The sequence below is a fragment of the Mus caroli genome, chromosome 14 (genome assembly GCF_900094665.2).
Source record: "Mus caroli chromosome 14, CAROLI_EIJ_v1.1, whole genome shotgun sequence".
Lineage (NCBI taxonomy): Eukaryota > Metazoa > Chordata > Mammalia > Rodentia > Muridae > Mus > Mus caroli.
The window spans coordinates 91,612,466-91,636,545 of record NC_034583.1 but is presented as its reverse complement, the minus strand read 5'-3'; the positions used below and the strand labels follow the sequence as shown (position 1 = coordinate 91,636,545).

At 41.2% G+C, this 24,080-nt stretch overlaps 1 protein-coding gene across 4 annotated transcripts in view; it reads left to right on the top strand.

Moving 5' to 3' along the window:
• Nucleotides 1-23,694, top strand: part of Tbc1d4 (TBC1 domain family member 4) — a 162,244-nt gene extending 138,550 nt beyond the window's left edge. For all 4 annotated transcript variants that reach the window (XM_029468868.1, XM_021181592.2, XM_021181593.2 and 1 more), the window contains 9 exons: nt 502-665; nt 2,820-3,029; nt 6,987-7,145; nt 7,657-7,815; nt 11,002-11,246; nt 13,483-13,642; nt 16,794-16,963; nt 18,463-18,639; nt 21,423-23,694. In XM_029468868.1, coding sequence (XP_029324728.1) covers nt 502-665; nt 2,820-3,029; nt 6,987-7,145; nt 7,657-7,815; nt 11,002-11,246; nt 13,483-13,642; nt 16,794-16,963; nt 18,463-18,639; nt 21,423-21,656 — 1,678 coding nt within the window. In that variant the 3' untranslated portion in view covers nt 21,657-23,694. The remainder of the gene's footprint in view (nt 1-501; nt 666-2,819; nt 3,030-6,986; nt 7,146-7,656; nt 7,816-11,001; nt 11,247-13,482; nt 13,643-16,793; nt 16,964-18,462; nt 18,640-21,422) is intronic.
• Nucleotides 23,695-24,080: the final 386 nt, after the last annotated feature.

Genomic DNA, 24,080 nt, shown 5'->3' with positions numbered 1-24,080 from the left:
TCTCCTTGTATTTGGGTTATTTTTTTTTCTGCCATGGTCTGGATATTTGATAGCTATCAATCTTACCAGGCACATAACGTTGAAGCAATCTTGTATACACCTAGAGTGAGCTGTAAGCAAAGCTCTTTCTGAGCATGGGATGCACGGCTTACAGTGTTTGGGATCAGAGCTCAGTTTCGTTTCCTGGGCAGTGTACAAAGTCATTATTTAAGCAGCTGTTCCTCACATGCATAAGGACAGATATTCCACAGATTAGGACCAGGGCTGGTTGCTGTCTAAGGAAGGAGTAGAAACAGCTGACTTTCTGTGACTGGGCTGTGGCCTGGATTGCAGGCTTCCCAAGAGATGGCGGATGGGAGGCAAGAGCGCTGCTATCTCCTCTTTCCATGTTGCCTGTGCCTTGTGCTTGCCTGCGGCAGAACTTTTGAATGGCTTGTGCCCCCATCTCTCTATGAAGTGTGTGTCTTCCTTATCAGTTACATATTTGTTGACGTTCTGCAGTGATGGAGAAGGGAGAAAGAGGACGTCATCTACCTGCAGCAACGAGTCCCTAAATGCCGGAGGAACCCCGGTCACTCCTCGAAGAGTCTCCTGGAGACAGCGGATTTTCCTCCGGGTTGCATCTCCTGTGAACAAGTCCCCTTCAGCAATGCAGCAGCAAAAAGGTCTGAGTGCCATCATTCAGGAATTCCTCCTCATGAGTGTCTTAGGCTAGGGAACAGCGTGAGGGCGCCTAATGTATAGATATTTAAGGGAATGTGGGGGGTGGTGATAGCCTCTGTGTGCTCCTGGCAGCTTATGTAAAGTGATCGGCCTAACACGTGAGACCATAGAGCTCACACATGCTCGAATGAAGGCGTGAGTGAGTGGGATTCCTGACTTGGGTGTGACTCTGCAATGCTAGGAAACTGGTAATGCTGTGCGCTAGAGTCACAAAGTGACAAAAATGTCAAACAATAAAGAAATGGGTAGATCACACTGCAATGGTTAGGTTACATAGCAACCAAAAGGGAGCATGGGTAGCTTTCTGTGATCTATTAGACCTATTAAAACGATTACAGCAAAACCCTAAACAAAACAGCAGGAAAGAAAGAGGCATGACAGTATAGAGAGCACGTGTCTACCTGAAAGCCAGAAAAGGATGTGGAGGACCAGGGAAGGAAAGGACTCAATAGTGCTTCTTTGAGAGCTTGACAAATTTCCCTCTGAAAATCCAGTATAGGGATGTGAACTATAATAAAGAATGTGGAACTGTAGAGAAAATTAGTTCATTTTTGAGCACATAGGAAACACTCACACAAATTAGTTATATACTTGACTCAAAGATATGTTAGGAAGTTTCACACAATGGCTATCATATGCACTTTATTTTCTAATCACAGTGGGAAGGAGAGTGGGGGGGGTTGGTGAGGGGTGGGGACATTGAAAAAGATAGAGGACCCCGGCTGGGGTGTAGCTGAGTGTTACAGTACTTCCAGGACCCATGAGAGCCCAGTTCCATCCTGGGCACAAAAGGAAAATGAAATTGAAACATTTTTTGTATTTGAAAAAAACTTAGCGAGAGAATCTTGAAGGAAGATTATGATCCCTGCTCTGAATTTCAAAATCATATAATATTTCAAGAGCTTCATAGCCTTGACTGCATTTATCCAAAACCAAGAAATAAGAAATCAAGTGTACCAAACTGTCAGGAAGCTCAGAACAGTCACCAGGATACAAACACAGGAGGAGCAGGCGCTTAAAAGCAGAGATCAGTGAATTTATAAACAGAATCAAATGACATTTCTAAAGCTCACATTAAATCTGCCTGCGATGGTCCCAGGGCTTCACAGAAAAAAAATTACACTCGTCGTCGTTGGGAGAACCATGTCCCAGGAAAGTTCCAGATTCGTATTGAGAGACCATTCAGGTCAGAGAGTTGGGAGGGACTGAACAAGAAGGGCATCCGGATGGGAGATGGAGACCTGAGGATATTACATGCTGTTCCCAGGGAGCTAAAGTTTGTGCGTTCGTCTATCCATCCATACATCCATCCACCCATCCATCCATCCATCCGTCTGTCCATCCATCCATCCATCCATCCATCCATCCATCCATCCATCCACCCACCCATCCATCCACCCATCCATCCATCCATCCATCCATCCATCCCATCCCATCCATCCATCCATCCATCCATCCATCCATCCATCCATCCATCCATCCATCCACCCTATCTATCTATGAAATGTCTGCCATCATTGAAATGCTTTAAGAGATAGTATCATCCTGTTCATAGAGAAATAGTTGGCAGATTCAGAGAACAGCTGTAGTAGAAGGAGAAACCGCTTGAGCAAGCCAGTCAAGCAGACAGTGCCTGAATGGAAAGGCTTTGGTGCATTGCTCAGCGTGGAAAGGCCCAACACTGCTCGGAGGTGATATTCTGTGGGACTCCACTGGTGGTCAGGGACCTCAGGAGATCACCCACACCTACTCACACAACCCTGCGTTACGCAGGCTGAGAACACACATCGATGAATTGCAGAAGTGCCAGACGTTGGGGAAAGGCCGCTTTGCTTTGTAGCCCACTCGCTCCTGTGGACATAGGAAAGAAGAAGCGGTGGCCTGGTGTTTGGTTTCACCACAAGAGGGAAATCTGGAAGGGGAATTCAGTCCGAATTTACTCAAATCTCTAGTTTCAGTCACTCAGAGCAACTAGGAGAGCGGTGTGTGCGCACACATAACGTGCGGTAGCTTGTGACAAACAAATCGTGTTCTGCAGGAAAGGCCCCAGTGTGGGGACCACGGAGGGATGCCTCTCACTGTCTTCTTCTCTGCAGATGGGCTAGACAGGACTGAGCTGCTCCCGTTGTCTCCTCTCTCTCCCACCATGGAGGAAGAGCCTCTCATTATATTCTTGTCTGGTGACGAGGACACAGAAAAAGTTGAAGAAAAAAAGAAATCAAAGGAGCTCAAGAGTCTGTGGAAAAAAGCTATACACCAGCAAATCCTGCTACTTCGAATGGAGAAGGAAAACCAGAAGCTGGAAGGTTAGCTGTTCAAGCAGGGCTCAGGGCTCTGGACCGCACACACTCAGTCTTGGGGGAATACGTGCTCTGTGTGAATATTGGTTGGTTCTTGTTATTTCTATTTGTGTGTGTGTGTGTTAACTATGACTTGTGAAATATGGGTTTAACAAATTGACCTTTTTTAAAAATTGAATTGAAATATCAGCAGCCTTGTGAGTAACGAAGAATGTACATCCTTGTATTTACCAGGATGTTTTTACTAGTGTTTGCTAGAAATTTTAATGTCATTCTGCATTACTTAAGAAAAACTTTGGAATATGAAAAAAAAATCTGTCAACTTCCAGGTATATTCGTTCACTGTGAAGAGAAATATTCCCCTTTCAAGCAGATTTGTTTGTATTTTATCCAATCTAACTGCTATCAGTTAAATATAAGCAAATCAAAGTTTCTAGGCTTTATTACAGTTTTATAAACTTCCTACTTAAAATCATTGTCAATTCACTAAACTTCCAGTCCAGTCTTCCTAGGAGCTGGGGTGCTGTTGATGGCAATTGACTGCTACGTTTGTGTATACTAAATGCTTCAGGATTCGTTTCTCGGCCCCTTGAAGGAAGGATGTGATTTATCTAGTCTCAGTAGATCCATAGATAAAGAGATCTCAGACACTATCCAAATCCAACACATATACAAATGCCATTATTTTGGGCAAATTGCTTCACCTGAAGGGCTTGTTTTTCCCTCTGTGAAATGCATGATCAGCCTAAGTGGGCTCCTGACTTCTCACATTTCTGGCATTTGTACAAATAGCTTTTTTTCTCCTCCCACTTGCACTTACTGTGTTGTCTTCTGAAAGACAGTTTTCAAAATGTTGGTGCTCATATTCTGAATCCATTTTCTACCACAACATCCTTGTTACTGTACCTCAATTCAGCGCAGTTACGTATTTATTTTTTTATTTGAATACCACTTATTTAGTATGTAAAGGCATAGTTTATTCTTCTTCTTATTTCCTTATCAGAACCAAAAGTGCATAGATTGCTAAATAGCCTTAGGAAATAAGTCTTTTCTGTAAAATTCAAAGCTCAATTAGCTGTTCCTGATGTAGCTTTAAGAAGTTGTGGACCCATGGCATACCCTCTGGGCTTTCAAAGACTGGTAGGACTCTGAAATTCATACTTTTAGCAGTTGGTTTTATCTGGAATATCCTGAACATAAAGACGTTTTAGAATCACTGGCTACTTGAATGGCCAATGGCCTTACAGGATGTTTAGCTCAGTCTTCATTCTACAGATTTGTTAGTGGTTGGTGCAGGTCCACTAAGGGCTTCAATATGTTGGCATATAAGTGGAACAAATTCTAGAATACAGGGTTGCCTGTGCTAACTCTAGCGCTTTTTTTTTTTTTGAGTACGTCGCAGTAGTTCTCAACTGTATGTGTTAGCATGAGAAGGTGGAGTGCTTTAATACGAATGATTGCATGTTCATTCAGAGGCCAGCTACGCTATATAACTGTGCAGGGGAAGGGCAGAGGTGTTGCTCATTGCTCTTTCTCAGAAGGCTTTATCAGCTCCATGCTTACTTCGGAGCTTAAGCAAAAAGGATAAAATTCTAGTCCAACTGCAGTCATTTCTCAAAGTCTCCTTGTCGTTCAACAGTTGAGAAAGGATAGAGATTAATGTCCTTACCGTTTCATCCTCAGAGCCCGGTGGCTAGCATATAGCAGGTTTTAAAGATAATTCAGAATGCACAGTGACAGAGAAGGCTGGGAAAATAGCTAAGGAAATATGTTATTAGTTCCCCAGGAAGCACACTGTTAGTAGTGATGTAGCTGAGATGTGCTTAAGGGTTATGCCAGACACACACACCCAGCAACTCCTGAGACACAAAGCCGAACCGCACAAGAGAGCCCCCTAGTGGACTCCAGGAGGAATATTTTCATAGTTGACTTTTGGGTTTGTCCAGACTTTTAAATAGGAATCGTTCTGCCCTGCTTGAAGAATAGGTCTGTTTTAAGGTATCTTACTTTTGGGGGGATGGTTCCAAGTGTATTAAGTAAAGAGTAACATTCACCCTGCTACTGTTTTTGTGCTGTCGAGGACTTTGGATACTTGACAAAGATTTGTGTTGCAGAAGGTAAGCTGGTGAGTTTTGAACCTGGAGCTGGAGGGAGTGGCTGCACTCAGGTTTCCATGAGGGGACACGAGGAAGGAGGAAACATGAACTCCAGTGCCTGTGTCTCCTCCTCTGGAGTCAATGCTTTACCATGAAGATGGCGCAAGACAGTGGGCGCTTTTGTGATCATTTCCTTTAAGGAGTCTGGGTTTGAGTTTTCAGTCACCCAATAAAAGAGAATTCTGTATCATTTGAAATGTGGAATGAATGTTGACTTTAGTAAAATGAATTTTTTTAAGGATAGTAAGAATCGAGGCTTGGGTTCATAGCTCAGTATAGAACATGTGCTTAGCCTGTACAAGGCCTGTGCTTAAATCCCAGGACCTCAGACAAACAAAATGTTATAAAAAATGAATATAGAAGCACATAGCCTAGTGTTAAGGAGAGTGTGAATAACTTTACAGATAGTAATAGGGATGCCTGAGACTCTCATAGTAAAATAGTATTCAGATTAAGGTTAATGCATGAGATGTTGCCGCCACATATTTCATACAGGATAAATATCCTGTATAAATATATAATAAATATGTATTTGTTTGTTAACTATTTTTATGTATATATTATAGAAATAGATTTTATTTATAGTATATATAATGAATAAAATATCCTATATGTATATTCTATCTCTATCTATCTATCTATCTATCTATCTATCTATCTATCTATCTATCTACCTACCTATCTATCTAGAATACAGATATTCTATATATGTCCCATTTAAACTATTAATGCTTTAATGGGATTTTAAAACTTATTTTATGTTATGTATATGAGTGGTTTTCCTGCATGTGTGTCTGTGCTTTTGAAGGCCAGAAGAGAGTGTTGAGTACCTTGGAAGTGGAGTTACAGATGTTTATGAGTCATTGTGTAGGTGCTGGGAATTGAACCTGGGTCCTCTGGAATGGCAGCAGTGCTCTTAACCACTGAGCCAGGTCTCTAGCCTGCTTTAATGTTTGAGATGATAGAAGCTGTTGCTTTGGAGGCTTTCATATTTGTCCAGAAGTTGAAACTTATAGCATAGCTAACATTTATTTATTTATCCTTCCTTCCTTCCTTCCTTCCTTCCTTCCTTCCTTCCTTCCTTCCTTCCTTCCTTCCTTCCTTTTTTTCTCATACTCTGTGTGTTTCTGTCTGCTCTCTCTCTCTGTGTCTCTGTCTCTGTCCCTCTCTCTGTGTGTGCACCTATGCTGTGTGCACGTCATGCTGTCACTATGAAGCTCAGTGAGTAGAGCGTGACAACTTTTGAAAATCCGATTCTCTTGTTCCACCCTGAAGGTCCCTGGATCAAATTCAGGCTTGGTGACAAGTGTCTTGAGCCATCACTTTAACCCCAGTGTGTACTTTATACTTAACAAAATTACTAAGTATAAGATAGAAGAATGTTTCTAATTACTGTACTTTCTCATAGAAATGACTCAACATTTGAAAACCTCCTATATTTCCCTCAAAAGAATTTCAGAAGTTTTTTTTTTATTTCTATATATCTGTGCATCCCCTGCATGCAGTATCCATAGAGGGTATAATAGGGTATAATAGGACATCTGATTCTCTGTCACTAGAATTATGGGGTCTGTTAGCTAGCACGTAGGTGCTGGTCCTTGGGTTCAGAACGTAGGTTCTCCTAACTACTAAGCCGTGTCTCCAGCCCCCTTTTCTCACAATTTTACATTTGTAAAGTAGAGTAAATGCCAGCAGCCGATTTCTAAAAGTAATTGGGTATAGCTTAATAATGCATACAATGTACAGTGCTGAATTTTTACAAGAGGTTGTCTTGATTGCTTTTCTCTCTTTTTCTTTTTCCTTCAAGCAAGAAGAGATGAGCTCCAGTCTAGAAAAGTCAAGTTGGACTATGAAGAAGTTGGGACATGTCAGAAGGAGGTCTTAATAGCATGGGACAAGAAGCTGTTAAATTGCAGAACTAAAATCAGGTGTGACATGGAAGATATCCATACGTCCCTTAAAGAAGGTACTCACCATTTTCATAAGCCTTTATTTATGGAAAGCTGGGGAGAGGTTTCTGATTTATGAAATGAAAGCATTTAAAGTTGTTCTGTAAGTTGTTTATAAGGAAGGGAAAGTACAAATGCTGTGTAGATAGATGGGTCTGTTTCTACCTATAGCTTGCTAATAGATGGGTAGAAATTGGCGATGCTGTCCCTATGAAGGCTGCAGAATTTATTCTGTTAGTACCTCATACTTGCAATTCGTCTGATGCTTGGTGTTCTTGCCTACTGCGGAAGCGACACATGCCTCAGTATTGCCATCATTTGATCAGGAGTACTCATTTACATCTAATAATAGTGAAGGGACTGCAGGTGAGAAGTTGCTAACATATGCTCCTGTTAGTATACTGGAGATTATGAGCTGAGGGTGACAGACAGCAAGGAGAGCTGCGGTGGTCTTTGTGATGTGGCTCATCTACTGACATGTCAATGGCTTTATTCCCAAACTCTGACTTCATATCTCTTGGATTGTAGGGGTCCCTAAAAGTCGGCGAGGGGAAATTTGGCAATTTCTAGCATTACAATATCGCCTAAGACACAGATTGCCCAACAAACACCAGCCTCCAGACACCTCCTATAAGGAACTTTTGAAGCAGCTCACTGCTCAGCAGCACGCCATCCTTGTGGATTTGGGTATGTCTGTCAAATGGGTTGTCATTTACAAAAGCAAAAGGCAGCTTGGTGTTGGTTGGTTGGTTGGTTGGTTGGTTGATTGGTTGGTTGGTTGGCATTAATGAAGAGGGCCTGTTGGCATCTGCAGAGCTGCTGACTGTGTTGATTGGGTAAGTTGAAATTATATTCTGGTGGAAGAACCCTGAGTGGAATATTCACCCTCAAATATTCCTCTGAAGTGGGAATCACTATGAAGGTCATATTGAAGGTGCTCTCAGTTACCAAATTTTTTTTTTTTTTTCGAGACATGGTTTCTCTGTATAGCCCTGGCTGTTCTGGAACTCACTCTGTAGACCAGGCTGGCCTCAAACTAAGAAATCCGCCAGCCTCTGCTTCCCAAGTGCTGGGAAAGGCATGTGCCACCACTCACTGCCTGGCTAGTTACTGAATTTTGAACATTTGCCTTGTGTGTGTATGTGTGTGTGTGTGTGTGTGTGTGTATGTTTATGTGTGTGTGTTTATAGTGCTGGAGGTAAACCTCAAGGCCTTGTACATGCTGGGCAAGTGCCACTCTGTCATGATCAGTGCTGCCTTTGAAAGAGGTTAAAAAGATATAGAAATATTTAACAGGGGCGTTTGAAGACCTTCAGACATTTCTAAATACAGACTTTTATCAGTCATTGTAAAAAGTAACCCAGTAGCCATCCAAGAAAGGACTCAGGTGTGGCTGGATAACAGCAAATCAGAAAGCAAGTAGCCCCATGGGAGAATAGGTGGGCTGATCATGTTCTCAATGAGGAGGAGAGAAGGGGCCACTTTCTAGAACTCTCAAGGAAAAGAAGGAATCCAGTCAGTGCTTAAGCTGTAGAAAGGGCTAATGCCTCCCTACAGGTTGGAGAACAGGTTAGCTATATTAGTGCTGTGTGGGTGGATGGATACTTCCAATCTCTGGAGGAATTTCCAGGGACAGCAGTCTTTGAAATACTGAATGTCATATAAAAAGTAAAATCAGCATGATTTAATTTTATTCTAATGTTTGAGATAAGGTATTGGCCAGCTTTGAGTTCACTATGAGTTACCTTGGACTGAACTTTCCCATCTCCCCAATGCTGTAATTCTAGATTTCTACCACTCTGCCTGGTTTCTATGGTGCTAGAGATGGACGCTAGGCTTTGTGCATGCGAGGCAAGCACTCTGCTAACTGAGATACACCCCTAGCCTCCAAATAGTATACTTTTAAAAATCATTTTTGTATTCTAAAGCACACTATTACATGTATTTTAGTATTCTAATGTATCTAAATATTTCACATTGCTACTTAACCATTTCATCTGTCCTCCTGAAAGCTAATAGATATCAGGTGTCCAGACATATTATTTGAGTCCTTGAAGGATAAATGGGAGAACTTTAATATTTGGGGTCAGTTTATATTAGGCATATAAAAATTACTAGCTAAAAATTAGTTCTTACCTTGTTCATTTTGTTGAAAAACAACTTTTCTTGGAGGAGGGCTCAACTCAATTAATACACGTTGACCCCAATAGAATTAAAATGGAAATGTTCTAGAGAGACTGGACACTGGAGTCCTTGTCCTGACTGTGGTTGTCAGCAGGCTATTCTGCTCCTGAGTCTATTCCTCTGTTAATTGAGGACTAGAGTAGACCCTCTGCAGAGCTTTGGGACTGTGTTGGTCATTGAGTGATAAGACTCAAGATTGAAGGGTTGCAGCTGGGGTCAGTCTAGATGTCCCTGATGACAGGGAAATGTTGGGGTAAGGCTACAGGGAAAGACGTGGACAAATGGAGCCAGAGTCAAGTCCCCACACAGTGCAGATAACTTTTTCTTAGGAAAAGATTTGAAGGAGAAATTATAACACTAATTTAAAAAATTGCTTATTTGCTTCTGTGAGCGGCTAAATGTGCTCTTCCAGCTTTTTCTGGTTCTCATTTCTCCTCCTTATTCTGCAGAAATAACCTTATCAGTTCCTGGGGGGAAAAAAGGAAAACAAAAGTTACTTGTGAGCACATGTGGTAGAAAGCACTTTAAAATGTAGACTCTGGCACTTTCCAGTTGACCGGAGTTATCACTTCACAAGGAAGCACACACACACACACACACACACACACACACACACACACACACACACATCCCCTTCATTTTCTGGTGTCTCAAAGAAAGTCCTAAACTAGTGTAAACAGCCTTGGTGAGGAAAATAGCTCTGTGCTAGTGCTGACAGCAGCTTTTTGAAGACACGGGATTGAATTTGTTTGCTTGTTGGTGTATTCGTGGTAATTTTCTATCCAGAAGCAAACTTTAGGCAGAAATTTACTTAAAATTGTATTGAAGTTTTACTGTCCTTATTTCCCTTGGACATGTATGTTATATATATGTGGGTATACATATACGCATATATTATACACATATGTTCTATATTTTTAAAGAGTCCATATGATTTATGAAGAGGAATAAAGTTTATCTAAAACAGCAGGATTCTTAAATGATAGACTCTATGTAAAGCAAAATAAAACAAACAAAAGTATCCCTCGAGTGTCATATTACAAAGAAACAAACAAAATAAAGAGTAAATCTGGTCCTGGATGTCCAGGGTTTGCTTTAAATAATGAGGCCTTGCAGAATTTGAGTGTGGGAAGAGAGTGGTCTTTGTATGAGTTTAGGCTTTGCCTTGATTTAAACGCAGAACAAATCTGAGTTCTGCTCTGTGCTATGTTTTGGATCTGCCATTGAGGACAGGCTCCTTTTGAATGTCCCTGCTTTGGTAGAAAGCAGTGCTGCTCAGCATAAAATGGTTACCCTTGAATCGTGTGTGCAGAAAAGGGGTGATACTTTGGCGCACAGGACTTAAGTGGTGGGGAGGCAGGAGGGAGGAGAGAAGGGGGGTGGGGTGGGAGAGGACAGGAGTCTCCCAGGTGGACATTGCCATGACTCCCAGGTGACAAAGTGCTGATTTATCCCAGGGGTCACTGCATTGAGTTCCCCTGTGATTTCTTTTTTGTTTTGTTTTGTTTTGTTTTGTTTTTCGAGACAGGGTTTCTCTGTGTAGCCCTGGCTGTCCTGGAACTCACTCTGTAGACCAGGCTGGCCTTGAACTCAGAAATCCGCCTGCCTCTGCCTCCTGAGTGCTGGGATTAAAGGCGTGCACCACCACGACCTGTGATTTCTAAGCTTGGTTTTTCTTTCCCTTTGCAGGGAGGACTTTTCCCACCCACCCTTACTTTTCAGTGCAGCTTGGGGCAGGACAGCTGTCCCTCTTTAACCTGCTGAAAGCCTACTCTCTGCTGGACAAAGAGGTAGGCTACTGTCAGGGCATCAGCTTTGTGGCCGGAGTCCTGCTTCTGCACATGAGTGAAGAGCAAGCCTTTGAAATGCTCAAGTTCCTTATGTACGACCTGGGCTTCCGCAAGCAGTACCGACCGGATATGATGTCACTTCAGGTGAGGGAGTGGCCCTTGATGAGCCAGGTGTGCAGGAGGTTCTCGTCAGAAACGTCAGTACCAGCCATTTCTGAACCACAGTTCAGAGTTCAGGAAATTTAGGCCCACTGTCTTAGAACTGGAACAAATATTTGGGTATCTGTTAGTCTTTGTTTGAATGGAGGATTGGAGAATTTGCAAAACACCATGTGCTTAGGAAGGCATATAGAGAGTGCCCAACAAGGTATATAAGTATACCAATCCAATTACTATTTGGCAACTATGTATACATATATTTAATAGGTTAAACGATGTTTTATGTTAAACAGTTTACTTATACTTTATATCAGAGAGAAAACATTGGTATCATTGTAAGGAAATAAATAACTCTTGATTTCTAGAAAACAATTTCTTTGTTATTAGAGTTTCAGAGAATAGAAACTCTATGTGAATGGTATTTGATTTTGGTCCACAGGCAGAAAGATTTATATATATATATATATATATATATATATCTTTTTAAATGATATTTTTACATTAAAAATTTTCTAATAAAAATTTGATATAGAATAAGTATAGGTAAATTATATTTATACAGTGATAATCATTATGATTCAGGGAACATCACAGAAGAGTCCCAAGTGGTAATCCCTAAATACATGCACATTTCTGAGAAACATTGAAAGGGTTGTACATGTGTGTGTATGTATGTAGCAATAATGATTGCAGAAGAGGCCATGGATCCAAGCTGGAGGGAGACATGGGACAAGCGAGTGACTGAAATGACATAAATAGGGCCCTATGCCTGGAATCCTCAAAGAAAATTATTAATATCATCATTAGAGTTACTAAAAATTCTAATTTTGGAAATGCCAAGGTAACATTTTCCCTGGCAGCCTTCTGACCAAACAGTAGGATGTTGTAGGAGTGCTGAACTCAGTGCTTCAGAAGGGCAAAGATCACCTTTCCACTGTCTAAAGCAGGAAGCTGGCAAGGTTTGATCTGTAAGATTTCAGAGGTGGTGCCGGTACCTGTGCCTGTGAGCTTGGCTTCCTTGAGCGGATGCCTGCTTTCCTGCTTCACTGTGGAGTGTGGGCATACAGGTGACTTTAACTGTGAACAAGGGGATGGCGTCTCCTTTGCTTCATTATCTCTGTCTCTGCTGATTTCTGTGTTGGATGGACAAGCCTTCTATCTTTTCTCTTGTGTGGCCCTTTCTTTTCTTGCCGCCCTTCTTGTGTCTCTTCTATCTGTAGCTTTGCCATGATGAATGGACTGAATTTGGACTTTTGGCAAATAGGGCTTTATGATTAAAGCTTACTTTGTAGGAACCTTGAATTTTCATATCCCCCCAAATATACTTCGAGTTTAGAACACCGGGTGCAGAATATAAGGTCCTTACAGATAATGAAATGGCAAATGCTTGTTTCTTCATTCAGGTCGCAACTGAACAAGAACAGAGTGTCTTTATCAACATGCTCTCTTTCTACTTATTTTACTAATTAGACTTGTTTCCTAGCTTACCAAAATACTAGTTCTTCAGTTGATGAACGCCCACACTGTCTAGTTTCTAAACCGGAGCTGGCCTTAAAGAAATGTATGATTTCTTTTCTGACACGACCTTCTGAGATAATAATCTCATTACAGAACCTCTTCTTGTGTTTGCCTCCCGCCAAGCTGCTCATTTTCTAACCTTGACTTCCTGTGGCCCTGGTTCCTTCCTCTTACAGTGTGTGGAATCTTAGTTTCCAAGATTTGTGTTGTAGATAAGGCTCAGGCGGACTCTGCAGTGCTTGCATGCAGCCCTTGGTGACTCCCTTCCCCTCAGAGGTTGTCTTGTTTTTCATTTCTATTTTGGAAACTGTTCTTGAATTTACAACATGATTGGTTATTGGCATGCATTTTTAATAATTTAGGTTATTTTTTTATATGAAAAAGTTCACATTCTGGAGGTGATGTTGAAAGTCTGTTAGGAAACTCACGAACAATTTCTTTCTATAGGAATAATGATGCTTTTTCCATAAGTACCCCATACCAAACGCACGGGAGAACCCCTCGCTCATGAGACTTAGCTGAACTTACACTGACGTGAATTCTGAGCTAGATGTTGTGACTTGGGTTTTTGAACATCATCTTTAAAGTTAACACTGAAAATAAGACATGTTATTTCACCCAATGTGTGTTATCAAAAGTTAATATGTTTTATACGCATGCAGATTACTACAAATTTTATTTTTTTTCCCTATATGAACTGCAGATTCAGATGTACCAACTGTCCAGACTCCTTCATGACTACCACCGAGAACTCTACAATCATCTTGAGGAAAATGAGATCAGCCCCAGTCTGTACGCTGCACCCTGGTTCCTCACACTCTTTGCCTCTCAGTTTCCCTTGGGATTCGTAGCCAGAGTTTTTGGTAAGAGATGCCCATGTTCAAGAGCGATGGTGTTATCTATTCTCTTGAGTTCATTGCCAATGAATTCCCCTAGGACTGGCAGAGTTCTAAGTAAAATTCAAATGGCATGGAAATAATTGGAATCCTATGAACTTCCTGAATTTATTTATGTAGAAAATGTAGAAAACACAGCTTTCAAAGCTGATTAGGTGCAGACTCTCTATAGCTTACTAAATTTTTATTTTTCTGTTTTTTCCTTTCTCTCATCTTCTTCAATTTAGATCCAAAATACAGAGAAAGTAACCCCACTGCTGTGCTGTGATTGCTAATGCCATGCCTGTTGTTCACATGTAGCTCTGTTCCTGTCTTGTTGCTTACATGGCTACCTTCCATGCCATAGCCAATCCCTAAGATCATGGCTAAGAGACAAATCACTGAATGTAGACAGGTACATCACTGGGTAGCTGTTGGCACTGGAACAAAGGAGAGTTTGTGCGCCCTCTGGGGGCCCTCACATCTATTCATAAGTCTCAGTCAGGTTCATCAGAGTATAATTTAAAAAACAAAACACAAGGCTGAGTGTGGTTCCACACAGCCTTAGTCTCAGCCCTTTGGGAAGGCTATGACAGTAGGGTTATGAGTGTGAGCATGTGTGAGCTATGTAATAAAGCCCCATCTGTCTTAGTTATGATTTCTGTTGCTGTGGTAAAACACATGACCAGAGGCAATTTGGGAAGGAAAGGGTTTAATTTCAGTCCACAGTTACACAGCACAGTCCTATCACCCAGGGAAGTCAAGGCAGGAACTTGAGGCTTGAGAAGATGCGGAGGACGTGGGAAAGTACTGATTACTGGCTTGCCAGCATTGTGGTAGGAGCGAGGTCGCTACTCAATAACTGCTTTCTTCTGACACCCAGGACCACCCGTTTAGGGGTGGCACCATCCATTGTGAGCTGGGCCCTCCTACATAAATCATCAGTTATAGGAAAATGTACCACAGACTTGCCTACAGGCAGTCTTAGGGAGACATTCTCTCAGTTGAGTCTCTCTCTTCCACAGTTTGTGTCAAGTTGACATAAAACTCGGAAAAAAATTTTGTTAGAGATGATAACAAATAGAAAAATGTTAGGAGACATTTGAGTTTTGAGCATATGTGTGTTTTATGCATACATATACCGCATGGTGGATTATAGCGTACTTTCTTTTTTATTTAATATATTTTTAATTATGTATTTTCCTCAATTACATTTCCAATGCTATCCCAAAAATCCCCCATACCTTCCCCCCCCCCCNCTTCCCTACCCACCCATTCCCATTCTTTTGGCCCTGGTGTTCCCCTGTACTGGGGCATATAAAGTTTGCATGTCCAGTGGGCCTCTCTTTCCAGTGATGGCTGACTAGGCCATCTTTTGATACAAATGCAGCTAGAGTCAAGAGCTCTGGGGTACTGGTTAGTTCATAATGTTGTTCCACCTATAGGGTTGCAGATCCCTTTAGCTCCTTGGGTACTTTCTCTAGCTCCTCCATTGGGAGCCCTGTGATCCATCCAATAGCTGACTGTGAGCATCCACTTCTGTGTTTGCTAGGCCCCGGCATAGTCTCACAAGAGACAGCTATATCTGGGTCCTTTCAGCAAAATCTTGCTAGTGTATGCAATGGTGTCAGTGTTTGGAAGCTGTACTTTTTAATGGGAGGATAATACAGTCTTCTGTCAAAGTTTGAGCTGAAGTGGAGCATCCAGTTGCACTGCATGAGCTAGGGGTCCATGGATGGCTCTTGCTTGTTGGATGCATACCTCTTCCGTCCCATGGAGTTTTCTTGAGCATTGTGGAATCTTGTAGTGGGTCTCTTAAGAATCATTTTGATCTGTTTGTGTCCTTATAAGTGATGGGCCTTTCACTGCCTGTGGACTCGCAAGGTCAGAGTTCACCACACCAGTGTCGCTTCCCTATTAGTCTGTTCCCTGTTAGAGGTGATGGCTGAGACTGGCAGATATTCTACTGAACAAGTCGCTCAGTCTACTGCTTAGTATTATTGATGAGAGAACCACATCACACATGGTGACAGAATTTTTCAAACAAAACTACCTGCATGTGTTTCAGAATGATTGTGCACTTCTGTTGTGATCCATCTTAGAATTAGCATGGCTTTCTTTTCTTACATGTGGTTTAGGATATATATATATATATATGATGTATATGTATATATATACACATACACATATATTTACTTCTTTGAAAATCTCATACAATCAATTGTTATCATATTCACCACCCATCCCCTCTTAGATTCAACCCCACCTCTCTACCCATCCAACTTTGTTTCCTTCCTTCCTTCCTTTCTTCCTTCCTTCCTCGTCTCTCTCTCTCTCTCTCTCTCTCTCTCTCTCTCTCTCTCTCTCTCTCTCTCTCTCTCTCTCTCTCTTTCATTAACCCATCAAGTCAATTAGTTCTGCCCCAATACTGTGGGCTACCCTGGAGAACGGTTTACCTCCCAGGGGGTCAAATATTTAAAGAAAGCCAACTTTCCCTCTCCTAGCAGTTACCTAGAAAACCCAGCTCTTCAGCTAGAGATAGGACTTCATACCCAGCCCCATTCTTCATGCTGGAAATTTTGTCTGGCTTGAGCTTGTACCGGTCTTGTGGACGGTAAAGTTTTCTTGTGGAAGTTTTTCTACTTTCTACATTCTTAGAATTCAAATTTCCACTTGAATGTAGATTTAGTTACATATTAACTGGCTCATTTACTTTTTGATTATGAGAACATGAATAGTTCTAGATTGATCTAATTGACTAGATCAATGTATTGTTATGTTATGTTGTAAAAAAAAAGCCCCAAATGTTAGTTGAATAAATGTTGGAACTTTATTTTGAATCGGTAAACTTACCATTATACTTGTAAACAATACATAGTTAGACAGATTTGTAATCTCTCCTTTGTTCCCTTAACCATATCTGAGGTCCTTGATAAGAAGGAGAGACAGCATTCTGTTCTTCTGCGTCAGTCATATTAAACTTGTTTTTAAAATAAAAACTAGTTTTAACCAGTTTCCTTCTACAATATGTTTTCTTGTTCTACTGCTATAATAAAAACATACTTTTAGAACAAATAATGTACTCTTTGTAAAAGTAGGTACACAACTTTGATTGTGAAAAATTTGTCTCTCGTTCTAGATATTATTTTTCTTCAGGGAACTGAAGTTATATTCAAGGTTGCTCTCAGCTTACTGAGCAGCCAGGAGGCACTTATAATGGAGTGTGAAAACTTTGAAAATATTGTTGAATTTCTCAAAAGTACATTACCTGATATGAATACCACTGAAATGGAAAAAATTATTACCCAGGTATGATGTAAAAATGATCCAACAAGTACTAAATGTTTTCACATAAGAATGTAGTTTGCCCAACATCCATTTTCTTCAAGGTCTTCTTTTCTTTTATCAGGCACATTTTATTTATAAATGAGACAATTATGACGTATTAGCATTGTCACATGGTCTACCTGCTTCTGCTTATGCATAGAAAATATGGCATAGTGCTTTTTTTTTTTTTTCAGGAATCCTTTTCATTTAAACCAATGCTAAGACCCACGTTATAAATTGAAGAGTCAAGATGACTCTTCCATTGAAGTAGTTGAGGTCAACAGGTTTTTGAGATGGATATTTCCAAACAGCTACAGGCCTATGAGGTAGAATATCACGTGCTGCAGGATGAGCTTCTAGAATCTTCCTATGCCTGTGAGGACAGTGAACCTCTGGAGAATCTAGGGAGAACCAAAATAGAATGAAGTTTTTTAGGTTTTTCAATGTCATTAATTCTTTCAGAATTTATAAGAGGGGCCAGGCCTGTGACCCCAGCTACTTGGGAGGGAGAGGCTATGCAATTTCAAGTTTAAGGCCACCCTAGTGATGTCGCTCAGTGATTGAATGCTTATCCAGCATGTTCAAAGTCCTGCATTTTATTCTTAGCATAACTAAAACATAACTAATATTCAGATTATCATGTGCATAGTTACCAGGAGTTTCTAATTGTTAAAATATTTTTAATAATTAGCCTGGGACCCAGGCTATCCTTACACTTGCTTTTCTCCCACTCTTGTGGCTCAAGTGCTGTGCTTGCAGGAATAATCTCCTATATACTACTGGCTGACATAACTTGCATCGATATCAAGCAGTTATGTATTATCCTTTTGGAGATTTGAAATCAAATATATCCTCTTTAAAAAAAAAACAAAACACCACACTGTGGGGATGGGGGAAACAACAGACCAATATAATGAAGTTAAAAAGGGAATTTCCTGACTCCCAGGTTCCTGGTAGGATTTGAACTGATTACCTGTAGCATCTAGTGCTGATCTTGAAAGAGGCTCCCAAAGAATAGCAAATGAATCATGCATTTATTAAGACCTTTCTGTTCCATTAATGCACACAGTCAAAATACTCCTAGGGAACTTGGCTTAGTAACCAGCAGAGGTTATCTCTGGCATATAATCATTGCTCAACAACAAACGCTGATGTGGTACATTTCAGGAGGCAGCTATTAGATTACAGTCATCTTGGTTGCAAAATACCGTTGGATGATGTTAGTTTATTTCGGTGACTTGGGCTCATTTTCAGGACGTTTTATTTGCATATGAGTATGCTCTGTGCTATTGTATTGGAAGTTGAATCTATTTCACTTGTTCTTGTGTGGATTAGCCAGGCCTATTTCCTCGTTTGGTATGTTTTAATATTTCCATTAGCACTGGGACGTAAACAGTAAATCTAGCAGTATATACCACTTGTATCATGGTTTATACATAGATACTGAAGGCCAGACTAACCAACACGTGGTGTTTTAACAGGTTTTTGAGATGGATATTTCCAAACAGTTACACGCCTATGAGGTAGAATATCACGTGCTGCAGGATGAGCTTCTAGAATCTTCCTATGCCTGTGAGGACAGTGAATCTCTGGAGAAGCTGGAGAGAGCCAACAACCAATTGAAAAGACAGAACATGGACCTCCTGGAAAAACTCCAGGTACAGAAATAAAGATCGGAACACTGATCGGTGTGCTGCCCTGCATGCATGGAACTGCTCAGAATGATTGTGATACCTATGTGGGTTAAACCACTGAAGATGAAGAGCCTTGGTATCTCATTAGTTTCTTGTGTATGGGGGCTACAAATATACTAAGTACCACTTGGGAGAGAAAAATGCTCACCCACTAAACAGTAGAACAGCAATTCAAGGCAGAATTTGGGTTCATCTTGTTGGATGTTCTGTAATTCAGAGAAGTTGAGCGGAGTTGGGGATGTGGTTGTATGAGCTTGGACTGGGCTCTGAGGGCTGAGCAGTGAGTGAGGAGAGCCTCCGTTTGCTCAGAGCAGGAGGCTGCATCATTCAGAGGCTGTGTCAGAGTGGGGTTAGCCTAGTATCAGCTCAGGTTCCATACTAGGGAGAGAACAGGTGGAGAGTGGAGTGTGGCAGATTTTCTTTGTTGTCTAAGAACACAGTTGTCTGTGTCCCTCTGCAGAAGGAGACATCTCAAGAGGGTTTGAGCCTCACATCTGGAAGAACAATATAAACCAAAGACAGACTAGGGTGGAGTAAGATGGAAGCGGGACAGGTTTTGTAAAAATCTGGCTAGGGATGGTGACATTTTCTAGAATAGGACAGAGGTGGAAAGATGTTTGTGGGTAAGTAGAAAGTGGGCACATAACAAATAGTCCTGGCACTCAGGAATGCACAATTACTCTAGTCCCCAGTAATTTACTGTAGTTTATAAACAGACAAAAATGTAACAAACGATCTACAAAGTAATATTCTGTCCTCAAAGTAGTATGATAGGATCCGTGTTCTGCAGGTGAGGAAGTAATCAAACAGAGGAAATTAGCAGATAGTTTGTTCTCAGAAGTCCCCTGGGCTGGATCACTTACAGAGCAAAGGGGTTGATTTAATCCCCTGTTCTGGAGGCTGAAACAGTGAGCTGCTCACTCCGGCAAAGGCCCTTGGGTATGTCACATGGAGATGGTGTCATGGTGGGAGCAGGGAACAGAGGGAGACTTGTCAAGATGAGAAAGGAATCCAGGGACAGGGAAAGCCAGTTTTTCTCTTTGGGAAAATAACATTTTACAAGAACTAAGAAAGGTCTTATGAAAAGTACCTTAATGGCATTCAAGGGGACCATCCTCAGTGATCTCTGAGAGATGATACCAGTGTGTAACATCATCACTTGGTATCTAGATATAACAGGAAAGCCTTCTATCAGGTGTGTGTGGGGGGGAATGGGCACAGCCACACCAAAGCCATATAGTAGCAGGAGTTGAGCCTCTTGGGGAGGAATTTTTTTAAAAAAATATTTCTTCCTATTAAACAGTAAGCCAATGTGATTTATTCACAGTAGGAAAATAGTTGCTGCACTAAAAGTTCCTTATTACTCGACTATTTCAATATCCACGGAAGCTTTTCTTGTTGGGAGGGGCATTTGCATCATTTTCCATGGGTGATGGTCTGTAGTTGCTACAGACTTTCTATCCACAGTTCCACGTAGTCAAGCTTCCCAGTCAGGTCTTTGGGTAGTTGAAGGTTCTAGCCCTGGAAAGGATTGGGGAGATCCTGAGCATCCCACTTTGTTTTTCTGGGAAGGTAATTACCAAGGAGCAAGATTGTCCAGAACTACCAATCACTTGGATTCCTTCTGAAACATGTGAGCTTTTCCTTACCAATGTACTCATTCTATGGTGGATGATACAGCAGGGCGGCCCTGGCCAGAGTCAGCTTCATGCTACTTAGATTAGAATCTATCAAAACTGTGTTCAAAACTGACTCCTGTTGGAACCGGGCCACAGCTAACATGAACTGGGTTTCACCTGGGAGGCAAACTGGGGCTGAAAGAGAAGGAAACTAGGCAGATGAGAGAGAGATGGAGCCAAGACAATGTTCTGATCAAGGCTCAAATGTTTAATAAAAGTCTGTGCTTATAAAGGAGGAAACCCATCCCCTGCCACACCAAGTTTCTTGATGTTGAGATGCCAAGTTGTCAGCAGAGCCTTTTAGCAGTTAAGTCTCCAAATTCACAGGTTGCAGTTAACTCTGGAAAAACTGGTTCGGCCTCACTGCAGGTGGTAGGCAGTGTCACATCAAAGGAAACTAGCTGATGGAGGAGCTGCACCTCAGGTGGCCCCACCTCAGTGGGTCTGAACCAGCCTACCTAGGCTGAAGGAGGTTACAGGCTCCCATAGCAAAAAGTAGTCAAGAGTTTATGTATTCTGTCTTTAATCAGACTGGACGGACGGGGACTCCAGTGGGTGTGGGTGAGGATTGTGGTGTGTTGTCACAGTATTGCTTTACTGTTGTCATTAGTGAGAGGAGATAAATCAGTCACGTGAGTGTAATATATACATACACATGCCTATACAATATGTCTATTAAACATATACATACACATGTATGCATAATCCATATTTAATATTTTGCTGGGATTTGAATCCAGAATCTTTTATATGACAGAAAAGTTCTGAGCTACATCTTCTGCTTCCAATACCTGGATTTTTGGGCACTCTTTTTAGAGAGACAACAAAACTCCCTCAAGGAGTTTCAGAGGACATTTTTATATACTGAAATGTACTTGAAAAAATATATGTATTTTTCTCACTGTTTGTTCACATGAGATTCTGTTAACTAATGTTCTAATTATCTAATAACTAATTATCTAATAACTAATTATCTAATAACAAATATAAGACATGACTGTTACTGTTGTAAAGAATCAGATTCCTCAAATATTTAATTTAGATGACTTTTCTTTTCTTGACAAACAGGTGGCTCATGCTAAAATTCAGGCCTTGGAATCCAACCTAGAAACTCTTTTGACCAGAGAAACCAAAATGAAAGCTTTAATCCGGACCCTGGAACAAGAAAAAATGGCATATCAAAAGACAGTGGAACAGATCCGGAAGCTGCTACCAGCAGATGTGCTGGCCAACTGTGAATTGATGTTGAGAGACTTAACTCATCCAACAAATGACAAAGCCAAGGCAGGAAATAAGCCATAGTTTCAGATATGGTCTCAGCAGACAGCTTTCTTTAAAATATCTGGATAAAGGACCCTGTGTAAGGTTGATCAGAAAGCTGGTAGGACAGCTACTACTGGTGGTAAGATCATCAGAAGGCGATGTAGCTCTCCTCAGAGCACTCCACTCTTAAGCCATCACAGACATCCAGACTGTATTTTCTTCTGGTTGTTGCCAACTATGTACATAACCATATATAAGTGGACATAAAGATCCACGCTTTCAAATCAAACAGTAGGCGTGTGTTAGGAGCAACTTTTCTTTTTCAGTCAGAACTTCATGAAAATCACATCAAAGGGAAGTTCAAGTGAGATTCTCCTTGGATACACATGAAATCCTTTTGGTTTTCTAGTGAAACAAATCTAGAATATCTTTGTATATTGAAATATACTTGAACAACAAGAAAAGATGAATGTATTTTTCCCTGCCCCCAAAGACTAGCATGCTTCACTCAGTGTGGTAGGCAGACACATTTCTTTAGCTATGTGTCTGTGTCTATAAGGGACATGATTGGCTTCCAGTCTCACTCCCGTGAGTCTCCTAGGAAGGTGGGGCTCTTCTGCCCTGCCTGCTGTGTGACAACCAGCACGTCTAACCTTTGAGGATCCTGACCCTGGTTAGGCTTTGCTTTAGATACACATAGGGAGAAAGCAGGACACTGTGGCTGAGTCAACCCCTCTCAGGGTGAAGAGGACTGTTGCTAATTTTCTAGCAGATTAGACCAGCATTGATATTCAAGCCTCAAACACACCATTAAGCTCCTGAATTGCCTAGGGTAGCCTTTTGCCATTTTACTTAAGTGACTTCTACAGAGGCAAGCAGTTGTTTGGTGCTGTGTTTACCAAGTGAGAGGGTTTGCTATTTTCTCACAGAAGTATGGGAGCATTCTATGTAGTCCTTGCGACCTTCGGTTTTAGAATAGGGAAATAAAATTAGGATTTCCCAAAGATGATACACCGCGTTGAGTTACTTTTCTATTTTTTTTTGCTCAATGCCAGAACCCATTTTTAATCACTTTCCCCTTCCATGTGAAAATTTAGAACTGTGAACTCTTTAGGAACCAATCATGAAAAGCACACAGGAAGGGATGGAAGCGTCTCCACCCCTGGGGTAAAACCTACGATTCTGTGTTTGGACTCCTGGCTTCTGCTGCGTACAGATAGGATACTAGAGAATGTTCATGCAAGCTGGGTGCATGGATGGCAAGTCATTTTCCCAGGACGTGTTCAGTCCCTACAGCAGAGACGACTTAACAGTAGTGCCTCTGAACACTGCTACAGCATTCTGTTTGGCCTTTGTAAACAGTGTTCACTGTTGCTGCTCTTTCAGCCCTTGTCTTTTTGCAGATGGGTTACTTGGGGGGTATTTTTCCTCAAAGAGAGTTGAGTATGCACAAGATGAAATTTTATCATAGTGCTTTTGAGTCAAGATGTAAAGCTTCCAAAGACATGGAAACGTGTGGATGAACAGCATCTAGGCTGTTCTCCACTTGAATGTCACAAGTATCACAGGGTCATAGTAGCCTTGGATCTAGGGGGTTTTCTCCTTTAAAAAGGTCTTATTAGCCAGGGGGGTTGATTTACGTTCTAGATTCTAGGAAGTGCTCATTATTGATTCTCCGTTCGGTTGAGGGCCATTAGTTGATCTGTTGCTTGGATCTCTTGAAAATGGTTTCATTTATAGGATCTCTATTCAGCATTACTGTCTGATGGTTGGAATCATTTCCTTGTGGTGGCTGAAGGATCCTTATGTCAGGGAAGGAAATATTTTCTTTCCATTTCTCCATTAAAAGTAAACTATGTTCCGGATGTTGGGAGCCAGCAGCATGGGTTGTTTATGGTATTCAGTGATTAAGACAATATGGATGTGGTATTTTCTTGGTGAAAATGACTTTTCTTTCTCATTGGTGATTTTTTTTAAAAAAATGTTACAACTGTTTCGCTTTGTAATATTACATCTTCATCAGGTTCCTGTAACGTCTAGAATCATTTCCAATAAATATGTTGCTGCCATTTCCTGAGCTTTTTTGCTGTTATTTATTTATTTTTTTTTTTTGAGGAGTGGGGTAGGCCAAAAACTCTTGCCGAGAGACTTGAAAACAAAACCTGCATGGTTACTCATAACTGCCTAACCCTGAAAGTGCCTAACAGTCTCATGCAAACAATCTGGGAAGACAAAGATAAATTAAGGCAACTATAGGAATGCATTACCACCACTTTCACCTTCTTTCCTAATGAAGCCTTCACTACTGACTGGAGAAAGAGAACGGAGGCTAAGCTGACACTTCTTTCCTCCCTGGACCCTGCCCTCTCTCCCTCCATCCTTTCCTTATTTCTTCCTTCTCCTCTTTCCCTATTTTCCCAGAACTATGGATGGAAGCTAAGACTTCATACACGCTAAGCAAGT